Source organism: Coregonus clupeaformis, unplaced genomic scaffold, assembly GCF_020615455.1.
Source record: "Coregonus clupeaformis isolate EN_2021a unplaced genomic scaffold, ASM2061545v1 scaf1849, whole genome shotgun sequence".
NCBI classification, from domain to species: domain Eukaryota; kingdom Metazoa; phylum Chordata; class Actinopteri; order Salmoniformes; family Salmonidae; genus Coregonus; species Coregonus clupeaformis.
This window is the reverse complement of record NW_025535303.1, coordinates 85,520-105,000: the sequence shown is the minus strand read 5'-3', so window position 1 is coordinate 105,000 and position 19,481 is coordinate 85,520. Positions and strand designations below refer to the sequence as shown.

The 19,481-nt window shown below is 46.0% G+C and overlaps 1 protein-coding gene across 1 annotated transcript; it reads right to left on the bottom strand.

Moving 5' to 3' along the window:
- Window positions 1-2,527: 2,527 nt before the first annotated feature.
- LOC121539148 (EARP-interacting protein homolog) lies at window positions 2,528-19,463 on the bottom strand (the record flags this gene model as incomplete). The annotated part of the gene is made up of 6 exons (XM_045218847.1): window positions 19,381-19,463; window positions 19,195-19,255; window positions 18,750-18,833; window positions 13,795-13,927; window positions 12,008-12,170; window positions 2,528-2,627 (listed from the first exon to the last, which is right to left on the bottom strand). Coding segments are annotated over exons 1-6 (552 nt in total), but the record flags the coding sequence as incomplete, so codon positions are not given.
- Between the last annotated feature and the right edge of the window lie 18 nt (window positions 19,464-19,481).

Genomic DNA, 19,481 nt, shown 5'->3' with positions numbered 1-19,481 from the left:
GGAGAAGATTAGCATTCTCAACAGCACTGGAGGAATCTGTCTTGGCTGCCAGGCTCCTCCCCCCCTCCCTCTCTCTCCCTCCATTTTTAATGGCTACCATGTCCAGGGCAGGCTGTGTCACTTGATAGCTCTGCTGCTCTGCAGCCCAGGCTGACATCAGTGTCACTGCACAGGGGGGACAAAGTGCCTTCCACTGAGACTCCTCCACAAACAGGGTAGGAGAGAATGTGTGTCTGATTGTAGTCTCTTGACCGAGTGATTCTTCACAGGTTTGCATTATGACGGGGACACACACACACAGACACAGAGAGAGAGTGTGAGGACAGACGCTGGGAGACAGGAAGCAAGTACAGGGAGTGAACATTTAATGGAAAAAACAGACAGGAACAAAACACGGACAGCATCTGGACAGGGGAAACGAAACATCAATGCTGACACAGGGTTCAAACAGCGGAACAGACAGATATAGGGGAGGTCATTAACAAAGGGAAGGAGTCCAGGTTAGTCCAATGAGCGCTGATGCACGTAACGATGGTGACAGGTGTGCGTAATGATGGGCAGCCTGGCGCTCGAGGGGGAGTGGAAACAGGCGTGACAGAGAGAAATGTCAAGTCCTGGGTTGTGTCCTGTTGGGCCTGTGACCTGGCTGGCCTGTGACCTGGCTGGCCTGTGACCTGGCTGGCCTGTGACCTGGCTGGCCTGTGACCTGGCTGGCCTGTGCAGATCTCTGTATGAGAACATGAATTTGGCCTACTAATGACTTAAGCCAATTATCCATGAAGCACCTCCCTGCTGCATCCAGGCAGCTAGCTGCTAATGGAACATTAAGTGACCAGCCTACACAGTACAGAGAGTACACACACTTCATCTCCACAATAGAACTATGGATGTTTTAATTACAGAAGCAGTGGAGTGGAGAATCAGAGGAACAGAACAGTAAATAACAATGTGGTGTGGATGGCACTTAACTGTCAGAGGAAAGAGTTTCTACTAAAGAGTATGACCACAAACTAGTCCTGAGTAGGCCAACTGTGTGACAACAAATAGTACTTTAGACATTTAACTTTTAATAGGTAAAGTTCAAAATAAAACTAGCTTGCATGGGGGTTGGGACAGGGCTGTGGTTAAAACAGTAAATTTTTACTTGACACAAGAAGCACTTAAAAAGGGAAACTCAGCGAGATGGCGTTGCAACGAGCAGCACAGCAGACACTGAGATGGGCGTGATTCAAGAGTTTGCTCTCACACAGTCAAACAGAGTGCTGTATCTGCGCATGTGCACGGTTGCGCTTCACGCTGCTACAACCTGGTAGCTACGGACCAAAACAGCTGAGAAGTTTAGCCTTGCGCTTCAACGCTCTTAGTTGTTGCGGAAAATGAGCCGATATTGTGTTTACTTTCCTGCATGCAACGTCATCTCGCTGGAGTCTACCTTTAACTATTTGAGGTGGATCACAAAAGAAGATTGTTGGGGAACCAGTGAACCAGCTCTGAAAGGCAGAACAACACCTAGCTGGAGCCACTGAAGCTATCCCAGATACAGGGTGTGTTTCAGTAAGGAAGAACACCTAGCGGAGCCACTGAAGCTAGCCCAGATACAGGGTGTGTTTCAGTAAGGAAGAACACCTAGCGGAGCCACAAGCTAGCCCAGATACAGGGTGTTTCAGTAAGGAAGAACACCTCAGCGAGCCACGAAGCTAGCCCAGATACAGGGTGTGTTTCAGTAAGGAAGAACACCTAGTTGAGCCACTGAAGCTAGCCCAGATACAGGGTGTGTTTCAGTAAGGAAGAACACTACGAGCCACTGAAGCTAGCCCAGATACAGGGTGTGTTTCAGTAAGGAAGAACACCTAGCGGAGCCACTGAAGCTAGCCCAGATACAGGGTGTGTTTCGTAAGGAAGAACACCTATGGAGCCACTGAAGCTAGCCCAGATACAGGGTGTGTTTCAGTAAGGAAGAACACCTAGTGGAGCCACTGAAGCTAGCCCAGATACAGGGTGTGTTTCAGTAAGGAAGAACACCTAGCGGAGCCACTGAAGCTAGCCCAGATACAGGGTGTGTTTCAGTAAGGAAGAACACCTAGTGGAGCCACTGAAGCTAGCCCAGATACAGGGTGTGTTTCAGTAAGGAAGAACACCTAGCGGAGCCACTGAAGCTAGCCCAGATACAGGGTGCGTTTCAGTAAGGAAGAACACCTAGCGGAGCCACTGAAGCTAGCCCAGATACAGGGTGTGTTTCAGTAAGGAAGAACACCTAGTGGAGCCACTGAAGCTAGCCAAGATACAGGGTGTGTTTCAGTAAGGAAGAACACCTAGCGGAGCCACTGAAGCTAGCCCAGATACAGGGTGTGTTTCAGTAAGGAAGAACACCTAGCGGAGCCACTGAAGCTAGCCCAGATACAGGGTGTGTTTCAGTAAGGAATCATGTGATCTCGGTGAGGCGAGCAGAGCACACCCCTGGACAGTTCTGTTATAGGAGAGGGTATGGGAAGATGTATTGTGGTGTGAGGGCGAGTGCGTGTCTCACCGTGGCCTGGGTAGAGCTCTCCGTCAGGTCCCAGAGCAGAGCGTGGTTATCAGCCAGAGAGATCACACGCTTCCCATCTCCCATGGGCTCCCACAGGACACTGCAGCAGAGCGAGACAGAGAGAGAGAGACCGAGAAAGAGAGAGAGGGGGGGAAGAGTTAGTTCACAGGACACACTTGCATGAATACACACTTCAGTGAGAAAAAAACACAAACACTCTTATATACACCACAGTATGATGCACACACAAGCGCTCTCTCACTCACTCACACACACACACACACACACACACACGACTTGGCCTGCAAAGGCTACAGCTACTGTAACCAAAGTTTATGACCATGATTTGACAAGTGTGTAGTCAAATGACCACTATGCAGTATTTACTGCATACGACACACACACAGTAGATAAAGAGCCCCTGCATGTACCGGCTATAGACTTGCTATAGACGGACTAGTCCTTAGTTCTAGTGGTGATAAATGAGACTGGTCCATCTCCTCAATCATTCATCAGGGCGGATCAACACAACATAAAGCCTCCACTGTGGTGTGTTTGTGTGGGAGGGATAAAGGGATGGAAGAGGAGGGAGGGACAAGTTTAGTCTTCCTCAGGATTTCATCCAACTCTGTAATTTGCTTCCATCTCTTGTGAGGGGATGGGGGAGAGAGGGATAGAGGGAAAACGAGAGAGAAGAGTAGAAGAGTTTATGGAGGTTGTAAATCCATGGATGAGGAGGACAGTTTTTACTGCCCTACCAAGGTGCTAGGAGTCACAGGCCTGGGACACAAATACACGCAGGCACACATCAGCCAAGGAGCTTTCTGTCTCTCTCTTTCTCACCCTCTTTCTCTCATTCATTTATTCTATAAAAACAGCTCCAATCTGATGTCAATATATTCACCACACACAGATTTATAAAAGCAGCCCCCCAACTGTATCAATTAGCCTAATTTATAAAAGAGAAAGAAATAAAGAATTGAGAGAGAGAGGGACAAAAAAGAGAAAGAGAGAGAGAGGGAGAGAGATACATCCTCTTCTCCTTTATGGCACCAGTCAGCCTCTCTTATTAAAGAATATAAGTTATGTGCATTTGACCTTGAGCTCCGCGGCAGCATGGCATCCTGGTAGGGAGGGAATATGTAAATACATGGAGGACTGCTGGGGAGGGGAGTTTAAAGCTCAGACAGTATGGGACAAGATGCCTGCTTTCTTCCTCCTCATCAGATTGTTTCCTTGTCTGCTTTGCATTCAGATGAGTTTAATTCGATAGCAACTTATGCACATGCCGCTCATGGTATTAAAGGGGGAAATCAGATTGGGCTGCTTTGGGGAATAGAGACACACAGAGAAATCAGTTTGGCTTGGCTACGGAGTTACAGTGAGGGATCAGTAGCATAGATCTATAAGTCCAAGGTGAGAGAGAGAGAGAGAGAGAAGAGGAGAGAGAGAGAGAGAGAGAGAGAGAGAGAGAGAGAGAGAGAGAGAGAGAGAGAGAGAGAGAGATGGAAACAGGGATAGTAGAAGAGGGAGAAAGGAACTAAGAAAAAGAGGACAGAGGGGGAATGAACAATTTAAAACGTGTGTGTGTGTCAGTATGTGTAGAGCCAGGATTAAAATCAGCCATACTGAGTTAATGTGTCCAATTGAAGGTGTGTTTGAAGACGGGTCTCCACGGCCCCTCACATTACTGACAGTATTGACTATCGGGCTGTCTGGACTCCCATTGGGCTAACATTGATTTCTATCAGTCCCCCACCTCCAACAACACACAGGCATACACACACCCCTGTACGCATAGGCTACACACTCATAGACAGAGGCTCATATGCACACACACACACACACAAAACAAACTATAACCCTCTCCTGTCACACCACAGCGTAGAAAATAAAACAGTGTCCTTGTTGAGCTTCATGATTCCTCAAGGTGCTCAGCCAGGCCCTGATTGGTCCTAATCGCTCCATGGGAATCGATTCCTGCGCCTGGTGCTGCTCCAAATCGAAATGAGGTGCTTGGCTCACCAAAGCAGGGGAGAGAAATATAAATATATTTTTGTTTGTTTTTGGGTCTGTTTTTGTCAATCCAGGCATGCTTCACAACATGACACTAGCCCAAATGTTTGTCCACACAGACTAAGGGGGGATTTGGTGGCTGAATATAAGAGACGTGGTGGATGATGGTGGGACAAAGGAACAGCCATACAGGCATAAAGGACGTACTGACAGACAGACACACACTCTCTCACATACTCCTTTTCTCACACTCTAACAGACTCTCACTCAAACAAGCACTTACACACACACACACACTCCCCTGCTGATTGCTGTGCTCCTGCCAGCGTAGTCAGAGCGAGCGGGGGTAGCAGCCTGAAAGAGATGGAAGAGGTGGGCACCAAACCAAAGCCATCCATTTCTCAGAGCCAATACAACAAAGCAAAGGATACAAGCCTCACATCACAAACAGAACACAGACACAGATAGACACAGATACAGACACAGATACAGACACAGACACATATATAGAAACAGACACAGATACAGACACAGATACAGACACATATATAGAAACAGATACAGATACAGACACAGATACAGACACAGATACAGACACAGATACAGACACAGATACAGACACAGATACAGACATAGATACAGACATAGATACAGACATAGATACAGACACAGATATAGAAACAGATACAGATACAGACACAGAGAGATACAGACACAGATACAGACACAGATACAGACATAGATACAGACATAGATACAGACACAGATAGACACAGATACAGATACAGACACAGACATAGATACAGACATAGATACAGACACAGATATAGAAACAGATACAGATACAGACACAGATATAGAAACAGATACAGATACAGACACAGATATAGAAACAGATACAGATACAGACACAGAGAGATACAGACACAGATACAGACACAGATACAGACATAGATACAGACACAGATACAGACACAGATACAGACACAGATACAGACACAGATACAGACATAGATACAGACACAGATATAGAAACAGATACAGACACAGATACAGACACAGATACAGACATAGATACAGACACAGATATAGAAACAGATACATGCCATTCAGAATGTTGCAGCTCTGGAGGAGTCAGAGGGGCAGACACCAGAACCATACATCTCCACCTCAGAGCCACACCTCACCCACCCTTGGAGCTTCACTAACAGAAGGCTATTACACACACGCACATAGTAAATTGCACTCTCTAAAATAAGAAAATACTGCTCAGGGAAGACTCAAAATGGAAAAGGGAATTTAATTTGGAATGCTAAAATGCACTCTTTCTTCCAAAGGGATGAGGCAGCTACTGAAGTCTAAAAAGGGATGAGCATTGACTTTATTTTCCTGCACAATAAATGATGGTGAATGTAGTGTATGCAACTATAAGAAAAAGGCCTGAGCAGTGGCTGAGCCCTGGGATACATAGGTCAGTCAATACCTTGCACAGCACAGCACAGCATACCCAGCAAACAGGGAACATTCCCAGAACATTAACGAAGATTCCCATTACGTTCTAGTTAGGGTTTTATCTAACATTAGGAGTTCTCTTTAGGTTTCCTAAAGTTCTCTTTAGGTTTCCAGGTAATTTAATAACACAATGTACCAGTAACGTTTTCCCTGCAAACCAAAATTGGTTCTGTGAAAGTTCCCAGAACATTTGTTCGATCGCAGCAAAATAACTCTCCACTCATGGTGATGATTTTAGAATGTTTTGTGACGTCACGAGAGGCTACACAGCTTTCAGCGGGATTGCTCAAGTAGTGCAAGGAGACAAGGTTCAAACAAAACAAGGATTTTATTATAGGTCTTGGGAAATTAACGAAAATATAACAAAATTCTGTTCTCTTGTGGCTCTTTAAGGGTTAACAGTTCAGGGATGTCTCTTCCACCTCCAAAATCATAATTCTCACTCGCTCAGATAACTTTTCCCCAGCCTTACTGTAGTCCACGTTGCAGCTAGTGGCCAACCCAGCAAAGAGTCCTTCCAAATGTCTCTCACGTATTTCCACAGGTGCATATATCCAAAGGTGAGTATTTCCCAAAGGTAAGTATCTCCAAATCCTTATATTCCTCATGGAAGTGGACGTGCAGCACTCTTGTCCTCCAGAGAGCCCAGGTTGGAGACTGTCTCTTCCCTTCCCAAACCTTCAGCTCATCAGCTCCTCATTTGTTTCAGCTGCGTGGGAAGATTGGCCATAGAGGGGTGGAGTTCCCGACCATACCAGCAGATGGAGCCATAGCTGTCTGGGTTTGCAGCCACCTCAGGGGGATGTAACGTCCCTCCAGGACACAGCCTCTCGTGACATCACACATCCCCCTCCCTCGGGACCGACGTCCCTCGTCGGGTAAAGGCAGCGAAGAAGGCATCACGCCGGGAGAGGGCGTCCGCATTGCCGTGGTGCTTGCCAGACTGCTCTCTCTTCAACTCCTCCAACTCTAGGACCAGGGACTCAGCCTCCTGTTGTCTCTCCTTGAGTTTCTTACTGAACGCATCAGCCTTGGTTTTAGCAGAGTTTAGCTTCTGTTGAGCAGCTTTCAGTTCCTTCTCTCTCTCTGCCTCCGCATTCTTCATCTTGTTCTCCAACACCTTGTACTTCTCCTCTGCCTTCTTCTGGACCTCCTTACTACTGCGCAGGGTCTCCTCACACTCCTCGATGGTCCTGCGCAGCCTCTCCAGCTCCTCCTGTTGCTTAGGGAAGGAGCTCTGTTGGAGTTTAGCCTGGAGGATATCTAACTCTTCTGTCTTCATGTCTAACTGTTGCTTTAACAAACGATACCTCTCAGCGGTCCCCTTCAGACCAGACAGTTCTTTGTCCAGATTCTGTAGCTCCGTCTCTGTGTCGGTCTGGGCACCTGCCATCCCTATCAGAGCCCGGACGGGAGTGAGTAACTCGGAGGATTGCACCGGAGCCTTCCCAGGATGAGTCTTGCCTCTCCGTTTCCGAGGTACTCGGGTTATCCTCTCCTGAGACTCTCTCCAGAGTGGGTAAAAGGCTGGGCAGTCTCGTCCAATTAGGACAGGGACGGGGAGGGAATCAACCACCCCCCGCCGTCGTGTGTATGGTTCCCCGTGTGCTGGTCATTGTAAGTTCAGTAATGGGGTATTCTCTGGTGTCCCCATGGACACAGGAAACTGGGAGGACTTTCCCCGGGGTCAGACACGTTGGGCCCACCAAATCCTTACGCACCAGGGTGGCCCGGCTACCAGAATCCAGTAAGGCCTCCACATCATGGTGATTCACAGTTACCGGGCAGGTGGGGGGTCGATCTGGGCCGCCATCTACGACTCCCAAGAGCGAGGCAAAACGGTGTGTGGGTGCTGAGCTGGAGGACTCCGCAGTGGGCATAGGTTCATCGGCTGGTTTCCCACACTGCCAGGAGATATGTCCCATCTCCCCACACCGGTAACACTGTCGAGTTTCCCCCTCCTGGTGTACTCTTCTTGGACCCGCCTGGTTTCTGGCTCCCCCTGGAGCCGGGATAAGTCCTGACGTGGCTGGGTTCGAGACCTTGGGGTCCTTTGGACGGGTTCTTCCCATTTGTGGTGGGGCCGCACTCCTGGGGTCTTTTCGGGAAGCATTCAGCATCTCCGCTGTGGCCTGGTACTTTTCCACAGCTTCCACGGTCAGATCAGCCGTGGTCAAGGCCTGTTGACTGATGAACCGTTTTGCCTCATAAGGCAGGGCGCGTAGGTAACGATCCACCACAACGGCCTCCACCACCGCCGCTGCTGTATTCCTCTGCGGATCCAGCCATTTCCTTGCGATTCGGACAAGTTCATGCATCTGCACCCGAGGAGGTTGGTCTGGTTGGAAGGTCCAGCTGTGAAAGCGCTGGGCCATACCAAACTTTGTGAGTCCATATCTGCTGAGGATCTCAGACTTCAGGGCATCATAGTCAGTAACCTGGTCAGGGCCCAGGTCCCGGACAGCATTCAGCGATTCCCGGTTAGAAAGGGGGCTAACAGACCAACCCACTGTTGCTTGGGCCAGGCTTCCCTAGTGGCCGTGGCCTCAAATGCATGCAGGTATGCCTCAATGTCATCGGTAGCTCCCATCTTAGATATAAAGTCACTTGCCTTTATTGGGCGGGTATTTTGGACAACCCTCTGTCTCTGCAACTGCAATTCCTCTGCCTTCAGAAGGTTGGCTTTCTTTTGCTCCTCCAAGAGAGCCACGTTTGCTTGCATCTGGGCGTGCTGGCCAGCAACAAGGGCTTTCAATATGTCCTCCATTTCAGTCGGCGGGGGAGCCTACGGCCAACTTGGAAAACTGGGTGATCAAACCTTCGGTATCCTCCTCTGACATGCACTATTAACGCTGAGCGTGCCTGTGTTCTCCACCATCTGTGACGTCACGAGAGGCTACACAGCTTTCAGCGGGATTGCTCAAGTAGTGCAAGGAGACAAGGTTCAAACAAAACAAGGATTTTATTATAGGTCTTGGGAAATTAACGAAAATATAACAAAATTCTGTTCTCTTGTGGCTCTTTAAGGGTTAACAGTTCAGGGATGTCTCTTCCACCTCCAAAATCATAATTCTCACTCGCTCAGATAACTTTTCCCCAGCCTTACTGTAGTCCACGTTGCAGCTAGTGGCCAACCCAGCAAAGAGTCCTTCCAAATGTCTCTCACGTATTTCCACAGGTGCATATATCCAAAGGGTGAGTATTTCCCAAAGGTAAGTATCTCCAAATCCTTATATTCCTCATGGAAGTGGACGTGCAGCACTCTTGTCCTCCAGAGAGCCCAGGTTGGAGACTGTCTCTTCCCTTCCCAAACCTTCAGCTCATCAGCTCCTCATTTGTTTCAGCTGCGTGGGAAGATTGGCCATAGAGGGGTGGAGTTCCCGACCATACCAGCAGATGGAGCCATAGCTGTCTGGGTTTGCAGCCACCTCAGGGGGATGTAACGTCCCTCCAGGACACAGCCTCTCGTGACATCACAGTTTGTATAAAACATTTGCCTGTTCCTATAAGACATTTAATCTGTTCTTTAAAAGGTTCCCATAATATTTCATTAGGTTATGGGAACAGTCTGGTGGGAACATTGTGGGGATATCACAAAATATATGTTATCAAAACACAAAAACTGTCCAGTTGTGTGGATGATTCTACAATGTTTCTTTTAGGGTGCAAAAAACATTTACCTGATGTTACAAGAATGTTCCCAGAACACATTTTGTCTGTTTTTTAAAGGTTTCCAGAATGTTTCATTAGGTTATGGTAACATTGTGGGGACATGACTAGAGATATGTTCCCAAAACACAAAATATGCTCAGTTGTGATGACATTCATACAATGTTTAAGTTAGGCTGCACAGGAAATTGCACAGGACATTTCCTTAATGTTGTAAGAATGAAATAAGTCTGTTTTTATGAAGGTCATAGCATATTTGTTTTAGGTTTAACATAATATTCCATTGATGTTTACGCAATATACATTTGACCTCATCTTGGAAGTCCTCAGAACATTTCAAGAACATTTATAAAATGTTATATATAAGCTTGACCTAATATTACCACAACACTCTCAGCATGCAAATGAAAGCTTAAGAAAGCATACTGGAATACATCCCCATTATGTGTCTCTCTAGATTTAATGGCAATTCTCATTTGACGATTGTATTGTAGGTGATACAGAGACACAAGGCATTTTAATTTCATTCATAGGACATTTGAACAGCATTTAATCATACAAAATACAACCATATTTTTTACACTTCATATGTTGACAATCTGAACATGTGGGGTTTGAACCTGCAATGTTTGGTTTCCAAGCCAGGTCTTTTATCCACCAGGGAAGCTCTCTTACATTTGTTTATTTTTCAGTATAGCCCTGGCAGTATGGTCAATCAGGAATTCCATGCTTTTTAGCCTTCTTAGACATGGCTAACCGAGGGAAATACTGGCAACTGGGTTATTCACCATCACTTCACCCACCCATGCTGCTTACTTCTTTCTTCATCACGTGTTAAATGTCTTATGAAATGTGATTTAGAAATTGAGAAAAGGTCAAATTGTTTTCTTATTTAGTTTGAAGGTTCTTAGTTTGAAGGTTCTGAGAAGCATATGAATACACAACAATACAAGTTATTTAAAGGAAGCCCTATCCAACTAAAATCACATTTTATACGACTTTCAACACATGTGATGAAGGGAATGTCCTGTGCAACCAAACTTAAACATTGTATGAATGTCATCAGAACTGAGCATATTTTGTGTTTTGGGAATCAATCAAATCAAATGTTATTTATAAAGCCCTTTTTACATCAGCAGATATCACAAAGTGCTATACAGAAACCCAGTCTAAAACCCAAACAGCAAGCAATGCAGAAACACAGTGGCTAGGAAAAACTCCCAAGAAAGGAAGAAACCTAGAGAGGAACCAGGATCTGAGGGGTGGCCAGTCCCCTTCTGGCTGTGCAGGGTGGAGATTATAACAGTACAAGGCCAGATTTTTCTCCAAGATGTTCAAACGTTCATAGATGACCAGCAGGGTCAAATAATAATCACAGTGGTTGTAGAGGTTGCAACAGGTCAGTACATCAGGAGTAAATGTCACTTGGCTTTTCATAGCCGGGCATTTAGAGGAACCTAGCTCTTGTTATGTACCCACACTGTTCCCACAATCTAATTACATGTTCTGGGAACTTTAAAATAATTCAGAAAGGCTGTTCTGTCAACATTCTTGCAACATCAAAGCAACACTTGGTGCACCCTGATACAAACATTATCTAAATGTCAGCACAACTGGACAGTTGTTTTGTTTTGGGAACATATCCCTTGTCATGTCCCCACAACCTAATTAAACATTCTAGGAATCTTTAAAGAACAGATTAAATGTGTTCTAGGAACGTTCTTGCAACATCAGGCAAATGTTTTATACAAACATTCTATAATCACCTCGACTGGACAGTTTTTGTATTATGAGACCATTTGCCACAACCTAACAAATGTTCTGGGAACTTTCACAGAAACAATTGTGGCTTGCTGGATAGTATAGTAAAGTAAAGTATAGACCAGGATGCCCTTCTGTATGGGAGGGAGAGAGAGAGACGGGGCAAGTGACAGAGGGTGATAAAGAGATGAAGAGGGAGAATGAGAGATAGAAAGAGAGAGATAAAGAGAGAGGAAGAGAAGCAGTATAGTGGTGTAAATGGTGAAAAGCAGGGCAATCGATTTTTGAAAAACAAACAGATAGTCAAACGGAGAAAGATAGAGAGAGAGAAGGACAGGAGAGGAGATAGAGGAACATAGAACGAGGGGAAATAGAGGGGAAAATAACACAAAGGTGAAAAGAGCAGAGAAAATAATTGAAACAGGGGGTTGTGGAAACCCTATAGTTTGAGGGTTGAATTGATATGACTGTTGTGTTGTACACAGTATTGTAGCTTTAGGTTACAGTCTGAGAGAAACCTACCAGGAGGCATTGCCATGGGCGCTGTTGTCAAGGTGACAGAGGAGTTCCAGGTTCTGGGGGTTGTGGGAGTTGTGGGGGTCATCTGGGGACTCATGGCTCCCTGACTCCCACTCTGGGGGCATCCTCCAAACAGCCCCACACGTCACCACACGACTCTCACTGGCTGGAGGGGCCAGGAGAAACAGGCAGAGTTACACACCAGAAGAGGGTGGGGCAACTGGGAACTCACTCAGGACATGGGTGTGAATAAAAGACAGCACATACAGGGTTCCAGCAGGACCAGGTCTATAGGACCCCCTTAGGGACCTGTTTTAAGGGTCTCACAAACCTGGTACAGCAAAATCACTGTAGGTGATGGCTTGAAATCAAATCCCTTTCTTGAGTGTCCTGAAATGTACAGCGAGCTGATAGTGAGTAGATAGTTAGAGCAAGTCAAGTGACAGAAAAATAAAAATTATTTATAAAGATAAGTTCCATGTGTGACATGCATTTGTGTCTACAGTGGGATGGTCTGGTCTCTTGGTTCTAACCCCTTCCAACAGCAGCAGCTGTCATCATGTGAGCTGAAGTATGCAGGGCCCAGCTGACAAGAGAGGCAGAGAGAGGGAAGAAGAATGAGAAAGAGAGCGAGAGAGAGAGAGGAGATATAAAGAAAGAGAGCGAGACAGAAACAGAGACAGAATGAGAGACAGAGTGAGAGACTAACTGTGGGCCTCTCCCTCTGGGGTCGGCTGCCCCTAAAGGCCTAACCTGGCCTTCACGCCTCCCTGCTCTCCCAGTCTCTCACTCTGTCATGGCCGTCTATCCCTGTGAAGCTATGCCACATTCACACCCCCACCACACCACCATCCCCACCACAACACCATCCCCACAACACTACCATCACGAGAGAGACAGCCTATCTCCCCAGATCAGACAGTGGATAGGAAGGAATTTGCCTCAGCAGCACCAGTAGAGAGAGAGACTGTGGGTAAAGTGAGGGCATATGATCTTCACTTCTTTTTGACTGGGGCTGCTCCATTAGATTGGATGTCATGGTATTTACATTTCTCTTTTGAACTGCACTCTGACATATCGTGTATCTCATCCCTCCGCCACAATAGGGCTGGCGCAAAGAGAGGAGCGTGAGAGTGCCGTGGCCTTGTTTTCAATGCCTCTCTCCCTGTTTCTCTCTTCACAACTACAGTAGCCTACATCCAGAGCTGATTCATACTGTCACTAACCCCACCAAGGCCAAAGGCATCCATCTAATAAACTCAGAAATGTAATTACTTTTTTCCCCCCACTCTTTCTCGTCCAAATCGTTATATTATATTAAAATCGTCTCTTCATGTTTGTTTACATTTGTAATTGTCTCGAGGCAACTGTTGGCAGAAGTGTGAGAGAAATGTGACGTGTTACTTTAGCATAATTGCTAGCGTGAAATGGCAGGGTGGGAGCATGGTGAGTCTAGGATTGTATGTGGTGTGAGTGTCATATCTAGGCCATGGTCAGGGGTAGACATGGCTGGCTAACAGGGTTCTCACTGCCTTGCCTAGATGGTTACCTTAAATAACATCATTTCAGTTCAAGACAGAATGCAGTTGCTATACCTTATGGGGCCATGAGATTTTCCTGAACACACGACTTGACAAGGAAAAACGCTGGCCCCTAGTTGTGAGAGAGAGACTAGTAAAATAAAGACAGGATCTAGAGACCGAAAAAGGAGAGATAAAAAGCAAGAGAGGCAGACAGAGAGAGAGGAGAAGAAAAGAAAGACGCGAGGAGAGCGCCGGCGGGAGCCTCACTTTTGTTGTAGCAGGTCGTCAGCACGGCTTTATCTGCAGGACTGGCACTGATGTGCCATATCTCCCCTGCCTGGTGCTGCAGGACGCTCTTACTAATGATGTTATTCTCATCATCAAAGTCAATGATGTGGATCTGTGGAAAGGAGAGAGGAAGAGAGGCGGGAGGAGAGAGAGAGAGTGAGGGAGGGAGAGAGGAGAGCGAGAGAGGGGAGAGCAGTGAGGATGAGGTTGTAGTGAGAACAGACAGAGGAGCGCCTCCTCCCCTCATCTTTCACCAGTCACCCTAACCCTCAGCAGTTCAAAGCACCCCTCACACAAAAAGGTTCCGTCTTTAATATGACAGTAAACGCAATCTTAAATGCAGACATCACTTTAGATGTATTAACTTCACACACCCAATGCGTTTTTTTTGTCTTGAGATCCCCTGAAAAGCAGCGATTAAACACTCCTTCAGAACTTGGGTCAGATTCAGAGGAGTTACAGAGAGCGTTACATGTCTTAGACGGCAGAAAGAAAGGTCCAATAGAGGAAAATCGATCAAATCTAGTTTGCACCCTTCACAGCATAATGATAAGTAATGTGGAACACCAGAGCAGGCAGGGGTCACTCTCTGTGAAATCAGTAAAACATGAAAACAGTAGTGATGTTATTATTTTCTGTTATTTTATTGGGTTACTATTTCCTTCTTTTATTTATACTGAACAAAAATATAAATGCAACATGTAAAGTGTTGATGGCATGTCTTATGAGCTGAAATAAAAGATCACAGAAATGTTCCATACGCACAAAAAGCTTATTTCTCTCAAATGTTGTGCACACATGTGTTAACATCCCCGTTAGTGAGCATATCTCCTTTGCCAAGATAATCCATCCACCTGGCAGGTGTGGCATATCAAGAAGCTGATTAAACAGCATGATCATTACACAGGTGCACCTTGTACTGGGGACACTAAAAGGCCACTCTAAAATGTGCAGTTTTGTCACACACCACAATGCCACAGATGTCTCAAGTTTTGAGGGAGCGTGCAATTGGCATGCTGACTGCAGGAATGTCCACCAGAGCTGTTGCCAGAGAATTTAATGTTATTTCTCTACCATAAGCTGCCTACAACATTGTTTTAGAGAATTTGGCAGTACGTCCAACCGGCCTCAAAACCGCAGACCACGCGTAACCACGCCAGTCCAGGACCTCCACATCCGGCTTCTTCACCTGCGGGATTGTCTGAGACCAGCCACCTGGACAGTTGATGAAACTGTGGGTTTGCACAACCGAAGAATCTCTGCACAAAGGGTCTTGACCTGAATGCAGTTCGGCGTCGTAACCGACTTCAGTAGCCAAATCCTCACCTTCGATGGCCACTGGCACACTGGAAGTGGGCTCTTCACAGATGAATCCCGGTTTCAACTGTACACGACAGATGGCAGTATGGCGTCGTGTGGACGAGCGTTTGGCTGATGTCAACGTTGTGAACAGAGAGCCCCATGGTGGCAGTGGGGTTATGGTATGGGCAGGCATACGCTACAAACAACGAACACAATGGCATTTTATTGATGGCAATTTCATTGCACAGAGATACCGTGACGAGATCCTGAGTCCCATTGTCGTGCCATTCATTTGCCGCCATCACCTCATGTTTCAGCATGATAATGCATGGCCCCATGTCGCAAGGATCTGTACACAATTCCTTGGAAGCTGAAAATGTCCCAGTTATTCCATGGTCTGCATACTCACCACACGTCACCCATTGAGGATGTTTGGGATGCTCTGGATCGACATTGTGTTCCAGTTCGCGCCAATATCCAGCAACTTCGCACAGCCATTGAAGAGGAGTGTGACAACATTCCACAGGCCACAATCAGCAGCCTGATCAACTCTACGTAAAGGAGATGTGTTGCGCTGCATGAGGCAAATGGATACTAACTGGTTTTCTGATCCACACCCCTACCTTTTTTAAAAAGGTATCTGTGACCAACAGATGCATATCTGTACTCCCAGTCATGTGAAATCCATAGATTAGGGCCTAATGAATTCATTTAAATTGGCTGTTTTCCTTATATGAACAGTAACTCAGTAAAATCTGTTGCGTGTTGCGTTTATATTTTTGTTATGTAGCAAATACGTCTCTTACTTTTTAACTCTGCATTGTTTGGAATGGGCTCCTAAGTAAGCATTTCAAGGTCAAGTTTACACCTGTTGTATTTGGTGCATGTGACCAATACAATTTGATGGTCATGTGGCATCCTTTTTCTCCAAAGTAGGCCTTTTAGTGTGACAGGCTACAAGGACAGTTTAAATCACGTGTCAAACTCATTCTATGGAGGGCTGAGTGTCTGCAGGTTTTCGCTCCACTCTTGTACTTGATTGATGAATTATTGTCATTAATTAGTAAGGAGACTTCCCTCACCTGTTTGTCTAGGTCTTCATTTAAAGGAAACACCATAAACCCGCAGACACTCTGCCCTCCGTGGAATGAGTTTGACACCCCTGGTTTAAAGCATTGAAACCCAGATATGGTAGATATTGGACAATGGTTGAGAGGTGTTGTGGAGCCAAAGCTTCCTGTTTAATTGATTGCAGTTTGTCTAACAACCATGAAGTTATCTTGCTATCATCATCAAGGTCAGCAGACCAAAGAGTTGGCACTACAATAGCAAACTTTGGTCTAATATTTGCAAGCAAGCAGTGTGCGGGACGTTGGAACTTCTCATGATTTGACTTAGGCCTATTTGAATTGACCATTATGGAAATCTATTTTATAGATATTTGACTTAGGTGGTAAAGCAGCGACAATCAAGAGGTTTGATGTGGTTAATAATACCCGTCATTCTAATAAGGCTGAGTCTCACTGCACCGTGGGGGCCATTAATCTGGTTGCACTGGACAATAACTCCAGGCACTCCTCTACCCTGTTCACTTTTTACAGGCTGGGAGGAGAGGAGCAGAGCATCGGAGCAGCAGAATACAGCGTCCTTCAGCTGCCTCAAAGTCACACATGCTGCCATTAACCTTGGGCTGGACCACATCGAGCAAAGATTATTACGCAAAGTTATACTTTTATGGAGGGGAGACATACAAATAAATTCCGGTGCTGGTGGGATAGGGTCATTTGAGGGAAGAGGAGGACCGGTAATAGGGCCCCTGAATGAACCCAGGTTGGAGGAGAAGTCCCATGGGTGATTTATCCTGCGTTATTCCCCAGCCGGAGCCTGCAGAGTGACTTATTACATTTTACATTTTAGTCATTTAGCAGACGCTCTTATCCAGAGCGACTTACAGTTAGTGAGTGCATACATTTTTCATACTGGCCCCCCGTGGGAATCGAACCCACAACCCTGGCGTTGCAAGCGCCATGCTCTACCAACTGAGCTACAGGAGGCCTTATCCCTCCATCCCTCTCTCAGACCCATTGGGCTTCCTTCCCAGCCCGTTGTATTTATGTTGCAGAAAAAGAAGAGGGGATGAAAAGGAGCCTCCACTTTTGGGCCTTTAGTTAAAGCTCTTTAGTGGTGCGGATGACAGTAAGCGGGACAGGGGAGTAGGGAGCTGGCAGAAGTGGCAGGGCTGAGATGCTTTAATGCCACACACACTGGAGGAGCCCCAACGATCTGCCATTCATATTACCCTGCCCTCTCAGGGCTGGAGTGGCACTTAAGGTGAGAGGAAGGGAGGGTATAAATTAGATTCCTGAAGCCAACATTAGAGAGACTGAAAGGATAAGAAGCCAGGAGGCTTAGTGACACGTCCAAGCTACTGGATAAGGGCCTGAGGCCAGAGACAATCAGGTGGGGTCTCTATGTGACCAATGCCTGGGGGTGGGACTGAAGCCATCTTCAAGGAAGAGTCCACTTTCTGGAACAGCCAATAATCATAAGTGAAATAGCATTGTGATAATGATGGGATGAAATTATTGCTCCCTTTGTTGTGACTGCAGTGCATTCAGAAATGCTGGTACAAAACACCCAAAATTCTGTTTTTCAATTCTCAACATCACCTTTCAGTGCTTGGTGCAGGCATCACAGCAGTACGATAATTATAAGTATTTTCCTCTCAAAAACATGACGTGGGTGAGTCAAACATAAGCACTGTCTGCCTGTCCAACCACAGGGATAGGTTCAGAATGGGCTCCAGCAACATATTTTAACACCCATAGACTTGTAAACAGCCAAAGCCAGAATAAAAAAAAGCATAGACCATTTTCTCACCAAAGGATGCCAAAACCATTTCAACACAGACATCAGTCTCTCCTCTCTCCCTCCCTGAAATCACTAATTATCCCCCCCACCTCCCACACCGTTTATGGCCAACTGTTTCTGTTCTGGTCTGCACGATGACCTAGGAAAGACACACACACACATCAGGATGGGTTGGAGTCAGCCCAATTACCAGTGCCAGAGGCCAAGGCTAAGCCTGTCCTCACAGCACTACCTGGTCCATTTGGCTAGCATGATCCTAGGCTTGTTTACTAGGCCTACAATTCTCAAAGGCACACGGCTGCTGGACAAGGCTTGAGGAAACCAACTTAACTGAAAGTACCACTAAATAAACAGAGCGTGGCATGGACAGTCATGGCACAGGCAATAAGATGTTGCATTACAACCCAGTCTTGATGCAACCCAGGAGGAACTAGTTCTGAGGTATCAGAGGGTCCCAAGTCCCATCTCAACACTTGGGCCAATCTTGGCTGGAATACCGCATTGGGAATATTAGAGGCCTCGATGGGCTGAAACAGGCAGCCAAAGAGCTAGATCAGAGAAATGATCAAGTGATGTTGTTTCCATCAAAAATGTATAGTACGTTTTTAGTACAACTTTAGATTACATCCAAAAGTGGGCCCCACGTTAGAAGAACAAACACATGACTTTGTACAATACCCTTCCTAGATGCTCTTCCAATGCATAGACTATATACAGCCCTAAGGTGTACTACTCTTGGTAAGTGTAGTCGTTTGACTCACCTGATTGTCAAATTTGAGGGACTGGGTGCCCACAAGAAAGCGAATGGCATCTGATTCAGCTGTCTGGGAAGTAAGTGCACGAGCCTGCAAAACAAGATACAGTTGGTACATTGTAACACTGTAACTAATGTTGACTATACCCATGTATGTATGTATATGCTAATACAGGGCTTTACGTGACGAATGTATCGCTCAAGCATGATGAAATTGCAAACCAACAATGTTGACGTACATTGAAGAGAGCTCAGATGAATATTTGTCCACATTGGAGTTGCATTGCTAGGACGAGGTTGCCTCAGTATCTGTGCATTAGAGATGTCGAAAAGTCATACTCCTCGTCGACATCTCTAACGCACAGATACTGGGGCAGGACGAGGTTGTCTGACATAGCTATACAGTATCCAACTAACGTTAATGCATGCATATCTCCGACGTGGAACTGTACCTGAAATTCGAGGCCGTATATCACAGGTGCATCGTCCTCCATGTCCCACGTATGTTGCAAGCTTATGATTATTGATAGAAAGCGTTACGTTTAATGTGAGATTTCACAAATAAGCTGCTTGCACTATTTATCCATCACCTCGCTGGATGTTATTATTATTCCGCAAACGTTAAAATAAATACTTACGTAGCGTACATTGAATGTCCGTAAAAATATCTGGACAAAGCAGATGTTTATGGTTTAAAATGCGTAAAATATTCAAGAATACCGATTCGACAGATACGTAG